Raw genomic sequence first — 8,370 nt, 5'->3', positions numbered from 1 at the left:
ACAAGAGCTTTGGAAAAGGCGCAAACCTTATTGTTCCAAGCTCTGCCAGGCTGCTGCAGCCACCTGCAAATACTTCAAAGGGGTGGAAGGATTCTGGTGGAATCTGTGCTGTCCCTATTTTAAGGCTGAACAGGACCTTGAGGGACCAACTGGGCTCCCTCGCAGGGACGATGCCGAGGGCGCAGGGGAGAAAGGGAAGAACCAAGGCCATGCACTGCATTTATCCTTTGACTTCTGAAGGGTTGGGGGGGGAAGGAGAGCTTACTTTGAGATGGCACAGCAGAAGCAAGAGGAAAGGGAAGGCAGGAGAGCTGCCAGGGCGGTGGGAGCAGGAGCAGGGAGCCAGGAGTGCTGCGACTGCAGATGAGGAGGCAGCGCGGGCGACGTGCATGAGGAATGACGAAGCGGCAGTTTCAAAGCAGGATGAACTGTAGGGTTCAGAGATGTTCCAGACTCCTGCAGGGCCCAAGACAAATGTTGAAAGCCAGAATTCCCAGAGGGTCTTTCTGTTTTCTTTTTAAAAAATAATAATAATAAAAAAAAAGAAGTTCTACCTGTCAAAGCTTATCATGTGAAGAGCTGAATTAAGGAAGGCAAGACTTAATGGGCTTTCTTCCCTAAAAATAGATCTTCTCATGAAAGAGATGAAGGGCATTGCCCAGGGAGGTCAGCCAAAATTGTCTGAAATTATGCTATCACCTAGATCTGATGTCCAAAATTAGCCTCCTCTCTTGCTATGTGGGTTCAGTGCTCCCTGAAGATTAAACGCGTCACAACACTCATTTAATTTAAAAGAGAGGCTAAAACATATGGCAGGCCGTGGTTTAGATGTTAGAAAAATTCAGCCTGGGACTCTTCTTTGTGATTAGTAACATGCTAATGAAGGCAAGGGGGAAAGGAGTGTGTGCAGAGCTGTGTGGGGAGGCCAGGCAAGGCTGCGGGCAGGAATCAGGAATGTTGCTGGGAAGAATGGAAAGGACCTGAACCAGAGCTGCTCTCACTGTCCAGAACTAGTCTGATCTTTTTTTAAGAAGAGGAAGGAAGATGATTTGCCTTAAATAATTCTCCAGCCTCCTCTGTGTGGGTGTTTTCTGGGCTCTGTGATTAAGAGAGAGCATCTGAAAGCAATGGGATGGGAACCTCATTTTAAAGACAGAGCGTTCCTTTCTTTTTTTCCTTTTTAATTAATCTGAGGTTGCTACCGGAATGGAGTAGTTGGATGAAGGTGTTTGAGGAACATGAGGTTAATGGAAGGTGAAGGAGGAAGGGAATACAATTGCCAGTATGAACCAGGCAGAGTGTGAACCAGCAAGTGCTCCAGCCTGGCTGGCACAGAGCTGACTCACCGGTTAAAAGGGAATAAACTCCCGAGGTGGAGGGGAGAGAACAACCTTGGGGAGACTTGGGAAAGTCTGGGGAGAACTGGACATGCTCCTGATCCCATCACCTGGGAAAAGGAGGGAGTTTTTGTGGGACTTCACCAAGGCAAAGCACCCTCCCAGTACCGGTGCCGTTCAAAGTAACATCCGCTCTGTATCTTTATGTCCATGAAGGGAGGGGAAGTTTTATTTGTTATTTATTTAATTTTGTTCTAAGCTCACGATTTTGAGGGGCAGCCCTGTTCAGTTTTTGGACGCTGGCTCGGAAGTTTTGCACCCCTTGAGCCAGGTGATGCCGAACATTCAGTGTAGAGAGAGAAAAACAAAATATTTGCTGGATCTGCTGTGACCAACCTGCAAGGGCCAGGCTGGAGGAGAGGCCCATGAGCAAGGGCTGGGATGCTTTGTGCATCCAATGCAGCCTGGATTTCGCTGAGGGAAGCTGAGGGTCCTTGTCCCCACTCAGAGAGGAGAACCAGCCCTGCAGCTGTCCCTTGTCCCCTCCCCAGCACAGCCCATCCCCACTCCCCATTGCTTCCAGCCTTTATTCGGGACCAAGCAAGCCCATTGTGGCTCATCACCACATACCTCCAGCAAACTCCAGCTGTGAAACACTTGGGAAAGTGTTTCTCTTTCCCCCCCCCAAAAAAATCCTGAGGGCAATGCATGCCCCTGATTCCCAGCCTCCAGGCTGCAAGGCCCAAGTGCTCCCAAGGACCGTTAAAGGTCCATCAACGCGTTTTAATTGTGCAGTAACCAGGGCTGGTGTTTTTGTTGGACCGTGACCCAGCCTGCAGAGCCAACACACGGCTTTGAAGCTCCCCTGGCCACGCCAGCAATTATCCACCAGCTACGGCCGAGGAGAGCAGGGCTCCCTCCCTCCGTGGGTGCTGTGGGGCTTAATGAGTGTTTCCTGTCTGCTTTGAAGGCGAAAAATGCGCTAAGTGTTAAGTATTAGTGTGATTTAAGTGTGTGGAGTGGTTGGGGATCACTCAGGCCCCCCTTCCTGCAGCCCTGGAGCCCTGCTCGGGTTTGCTTCTGCAGAGCAGGGCTCTTGCTGTTGATGTTCCTCCTCTGGAAGGACCCAAATGTGGCTGGATACTCTGGGTCAATCCTCTGGAAAAGGCCCCAGATCAGGACATTTTCAGGTCCTTCCTCTAGTAAAGGACCCAAACTGGGCCGTGCTGGTTCTTTCCTCTGGAAGGATCCAAGGCAGCACATTTTGGGTCCCTTCTCTGGAACAGGACCTACACTGGGATATCTTGGGTCCATCCTCCAGAAAAGGACCCAAACCAGGACATTTTAGGTCCTTTCCCTGGAAAAGGACCCAAACAGGGATATTTTGGGTCCCTTCTCTGGAAAACAACCCAAACGGGGATATTTTACTTCCTTTCTCTGGAAAAGGATCCAAACAGGGATATTTTGGGTCCCTTCTCTGGAAAAGGATCCAAACCAGGATATTTTGGGTCCCTCCTTTGGAGAAGGACCCAAACAGGGACATTTTTGGTCCATCCTCTGGAAGGACCTAACACAGGACATTCCAACACCACAAGCAGCTCTGTGGGCACTTTTCTCAGCATGAGTTTTACATAGTTTTTGTTAAACCTGATAAGCTAAACTTAAAAAAAAACCACCCACTTGGGTCAAAATAAGGTTCTTGTTCTCTCTCAATCTTCTGTACTGTTAAAAAAAAAAAAGGTTTGGTTGGATGTTACTTTTAAGCTGTAAGAGCAGAACTTTCCCACGCTGCCTCTCCATTTAGCAGAGAACATGCCAGACCTGTAATCACGATCTTCATCCCGAGACAAGCTAAAAAACAAAATGTTTCTGAACCACTGAAGGTAGGTGAACATTTTCAGAGTGTCACATATTAAGGTGGTGTCTAACGAGCTCCATGTCCCACTTATAATTGAAACAGAAGAGAGTATTCACTTTTCATTCATTTTAAAAAGACTATTCAAATACCCTTTCATCTCCACTAAACAGCCTGCCATGTATTTGAAGCCATTTTATATTTTGTTTCTACAGACATCCAAAAAAACAGAGGTGAGTATTTTGGAACATTGATAGAAAGATGCAAAGGCTTGTGAGGCACTGAATGGCTTCAAGCTGCCTCAAACACATTCATCTTCCCAAGAAGAATTAGGCACAGTGTGATTCATTTTAATAGCAGAAGAAAAATAATACTACGGTGTAGTGCTAAGTTCCCAACCTTTGATGGTAGACTAAAAAAAGAGAGAGAGAAGGGAAAAAAATATCTTTCTTCCCTTATGTTGTTGAAGTCTCCCTACACCCATCCGTTATGTCCAGCTTATCAATTAAGATGAACCCCATGAACTTCAGATGGTTTTTTTAAAACAAGGCACCATCCATTTAAATGTGTAAAACTGCCTGCAGCTCCCTTGAACTGCAGGATTCAGTCCTGAGCTCTGTGTACTCGGTGTGAAGTTGAGCCCTTTGATACAAGTTTTACTGATGTTTTAAATGAAGTCTTCTCAAACACACAAAATAACCCAGATAATTTAAAACCTCATAGAAAAAAAATAGGGTGGGGAGAGGAAAAAAAAAAAAAAAGGAAAAAAAAAAACCCTAGTGCCATTGGTGCAGCAGAAGCAAAGGGCTGGCTCTGGTTGCCAACAGGACAGACCAAAAGCAGCTCCACAATTGCTTTCCCAGTGTTACTCGCTTGAGCCGGGGAAGGTCTGGGCGACAGCTGGGAGACAAATCCATCCCTGGTATGGGCAGCTTCCCTCAGGAACAAATTAAGCTCGTTCAGCTATAAAATAGGTTTTGTACCATAAATACAGGCGAGGGGGAAGGCACACAGGGAGGAGCTCCCTCTGTTCGTCCCGCTCAGCCGCTTCCAGCAAATCTCTCCCCAGTTCAACCTGGGCCAACCCCACCATGCGAGCCAAGGCTTTACAGAGCTGGGTTCTGCTCAGGATTTACAAGGCTGGGTTTACTCTTGCAGGAGATGCAGGTGGGCAGTCCTGGCTCAATCACACCTGGGAAAGGCTGTGACCATCCCCAAGACCAAAGCCCTGTGATGTGCCATGAAAAGAGCTCCAGCCTGGGGATAATCACATCCCTTTGGAAGTCACCCCTTGGCTCCATCAGGTGAGCTTGGCAGTGCAGTCTTGGCACTAAGGCCAGGCTAAATTTGTAGGTGAGCTACCTGAAGGAGCTGTAAATTACTTAATTCTCACACTGAAGAGCAGTTCCAGCCTTGCCTCCCCCAGCTGCAACAGCTTCCCAGCAGGAACAGCCCCTGCCAAGGCAGGGAGAGGCCAGGGCAGAGCTCAGCAGCTCTTTCCAGCTACCACCATACATGAGAAAAAAAAAAGACCATTTTAAGGCATTAAGGGTGAAAAAAAAGTCAAGACAATATTAATTTGAAAAATATAAAATTTTAATAAAGGCTACATCTCTTAATTACAATAATTATTGTACCAAGTAATTTTTTTTTTTAAATGAAACTCTTTATAATGCATAATTTACAGTATAAGTAGAACAAAATGCCATGGCAAAAGTCATGAGTACAGGACTTGTAATAAAAGGCATAAAATATATTTATACATAAACCCCTTAAACAAACAAGGGAAAGCTTGAACCCTGAATATAGGGCGACGCATGGCCTGTTACACCATGCAGGCACAGGTACTGTACTGATTAAATTTTAAAAACACTAGAGATAGTGTATTAATATTTTCACCATACATTTTCTACAATATATACAGACTTACACAAAGTAGCAATGGCAAACAGAATGCACAGATTAACTTAATCAACACAAAACCCAACTGTCGAAATGCAAGGTCTTTCTCGGGAAAGGGCCCCTCTCTCTCTCTCTCTCTCTCTCTCTCTCTGTCCCAAAACCCACCCCACACACACACACGGAGCTTCATCCACATCTCCCACGGCCTCAGGTGGGTGTGAAGGCAAGGCAGAAACCAATCCAACCAAAAAAAACCCACCACACACAACGACTCAGAAGCTGAAAATACACCCCCGTTGTAGCTACACCGCGTTGAAATACAAGCAGTGCTAACACCGAACGGCTAAAAAAATTAGCTCTGTGGGATACACACAGGGTTTTAAACCTTTTGGTGTGCTAGACACGGGAATGGGAATGGGATGGCTCCTTCTACAGCTCTCCCAGGCTCGGGGTTTTGCTCTACCTTGCCTCGACTGAGAGGCGCTGGACACCAGTGACAGCAGCAAAGCAAAATCCTGGCCCCGCCGAAATCCATGGACAAAATAACAAGTTCCTGTTTGTTGTATTGCCTCTAACAGAGTTAACACTTAAGACCTTTATTTCAAATTAGAGCAGCATAGATTAAAATGCACCGGTCTCTAGATGAATGGTAGGACAGCATTTTTATTTCGGCTTTTTATTATTATTATTATTATTAATTATTATTATTATTATTATTATTTCTTTAGAAAAGTTTTATCTTCACTCGGAGAAATACTGGGCATCACGTCACTCCTTCCCTCCTCCCCCTTCAAAAAAAAAAAGAATCATCACGAATGTGCTCCTTGCCAAACTCCTGAATTTTAGATAGTGGGAACAATGTTAAAAAAATAAAATAATCCTTCCTCCCCTCGCCCCCCCTTCCCAGCCCCTCTCTTCTCCATTGTTAAAGCAGCATATCCAAAAACTGGACTTAAGGGAAAACAGACTGTTCAATAAATATCAATAAGGATTACTGTTAAGGTAAGCTATACACAGTTTCTCTTAGTCCATAGATTTCAGATCCCCAGGAAATCATATATTATGTATGGAAGTCTCTCAAACACGGTCTGCATCTCCGATAGCCAACAGTGGTCATGTTTCTAATAAATAGTCCGGGGTTTTTATCATCTCAGTACCCAACTCATGAATAATAAATGCCATTTTTTTTTCCTCTAAGGCTAATTCAGCAAAGTCTTCATAGACTTCACCTTTTTTTCTTCATTGGTTCAAAACTTTTCCTTCAGAGTTTTTTTTTTTTTTTCTTTCCTTGTCATCACTACTGTTGTGTGTCCAAAGACTTTTTTCTAGCTTAACTTTTCTTAAGAAACACACAGATGCCATCAATCAATCCTTTCTACTTTCCCCAGGATCCTTCCTTCGTACATGGGCAGGATGGTTTCATCTTCCCAAATCTCTTCAAACACCGCGCCGCAGTCGAACTCGTCGCTCGCTTTTTTGAAGTAGTATCTGTGGTAAAGGGAATTAAAACACAGTTTAAAAAAAAATCAAAAGGTAAAAAGCAAAGGACGCTTCGCCAGTTCTTTTAACCACGACATTTCCAATTTCTCCCCCCTAGGATGTTCCTCTCCAGGAGAACCTCAGGGCTGCTCAGGTCCAGCGACACGAGGGCTGCAGGGATGTGATGGGACAGAGGGAGCAGGGCTGTGCTCCTCAGAGGTGACAACAGCTCCCACAGTGAGAAGATTATACACAGTGGCAGTGGATACCCCCAACCATAAAGAAAATTAGAAAGCACCATGATTTCTGGTCAAATATCTTATTTGAAAAATAAATAAATAGAATTTCAAAGCCAAGCATTCTTAAGGCTCCCCTCTCTCCCCACCTTCCTCCTTTCATGTGTTTTCTTCTTTCAAAGCTCAAGCCCAACATTAAAATTAGCAACTGTTATTAAAAGGATGGATTAAAAGCAAACCATCCCCAGCTTCCTGCAACGCAGGAGCTGAAACTCTGTTGGCATTCCTGTTGAAAAAAAAACATCCCGGGAGCCTCTTGTCGGGAACGACCAATTCACGTATCCCTGCTAAGTGACAGAAACTCCTGTCTTTGCTTCCCCAGCAGTTGGGAGAGCCCTGGTCCAGCCCTCGGGACGTGACACGGGGAGGTCAAGTAGCAGTGTCCTGCATTCCTGCTCTTTTGCTCCGGGTCGTTAGATCATGAAGCCAACGCTCCCGGAGACAAAAAGCACCCCCACCCCTCCTGTGTCAAACAGTAAGGACCCCTCTATTATCCTGAATTAGACCGTTCAGCTTCTTGATTAAAGGTTCCTTTTATCCCGTTTGGAGCTTTCTTCCTTCTAAGGCTGCTTAATTGCATATGCACAAATGAAGGGCTTCCATTCAGAGGGGTAGCATTTAGGGAGTCTGTCCGTCTGCCGCCGAGCACCTCCTTGGATGTGCCTGCTCCCTTGGAAAAGGGCTTTGCCATCTGATTGCCAGGGATGGAAAAAACTTCATCAGATGGATTACAAAGAAAAAAAAAATATATATATAAAAAAAAAATTAACCCCTCCCCTGTAGTTTCCAGACAACTCAGGGTTGGCAGATGTTTGTCAGGGAAAAGGGGTTTGTAATTATGATTTTTTTTAGGATGGGAAAGGAGATCAAATGAAGCTCACTTTTACTACTAAAGCTTAAAGAACCACAGCAGGGTCTTAGAATTTGATTTTTTCATTTAGTGACTGTTCTATTACACATGTTTAAATTAGTCACATCAGCCTGCAAATCTCTATTTTCAGAGTGCATTAAAATTATTTTTGTAGGGGGATAAAAGATCCCTCTTTTTAGTTAAAGAGATGAAACCATCTCCATTTAGTCCAGGTATGGTTAGGACTTATTTTTGTAGAGTCATTCCCAGCTAAATTGACACATGTTGCATCTTTAATGGGTCAGCAAGATAAAAAACCATATTATTTAAGTCCTTCAGATCCTGCCCTCATGGAAGTCAATGGCCCAACTCCCAACTTCCATGCCACAGGTCAAGGCCACAATTCCCCAGGACAGCAGCCTTGAAATCAACCCAAAAAAACCCAAGCAAAGTTTGAATGAATTACAAAGAACTTGCCCTTCCCTCTCCCCTGTCCAGATAACAGCCACTCTTCCCAAGAACTTCCTCCCCAAGCCCAAGCCCTGGCTGTGTTTACAAAATTTTTATTTGAGAAAACACACTATGGCCTTTTACATAATTACAACCTTATTTCGCAGAGAAACAGGGGGGAAAAAAGAAGAAAAGGAGGAG

At 44.8% G+C, this 8,370-nt stretch overlaps 1 protein-coding gene across 1 annotated transcript in view; it reads right to left on the bottom strand.

The window, feature by feature from the left end:
* Positions 1-5,888: 5,888 nt before the first annotated feature.
* Positions 5,889-8,370, bottom strand: part of AXIN2 (axin 2) — a 23,049-nt gene continuing 20,567 nt past the window's right edge. Inside the window, exon 10 of the mRNA XM_029960100.1 lies at positions 5,889-6,582. Within this exon, the coding sequence (XP_029815960.1) occupies positions 6,456-6,582 (127 nt within the window). The 3' untranslated portion in view covers positions 5,889-6,455. The remainder of the gene's footprint in view (positions 6,583-8,370) is intronic.

Source organism: Manacus vitellinus, unplaced genomic scaffold (assembly GCF_001715985.3).
Source record: "Manacus vitellinus isolate BGI_N305 unplaced genomic scaffold, ASM171598v3 scaffold_24_pilon, whole genome shotgun sequence".
Classification (NCBI taxonomy): domain Eukaryota; kingdom Metazoa; phylum Chordata; class Aves; order Passeriformes; family Pipridae; genus Manacus; species Manacus vitellinus.
Note: the sequence above shows the minus strand (reverse complement) of the source record. Positions and strands in the feature narration are given on the sequence as shown.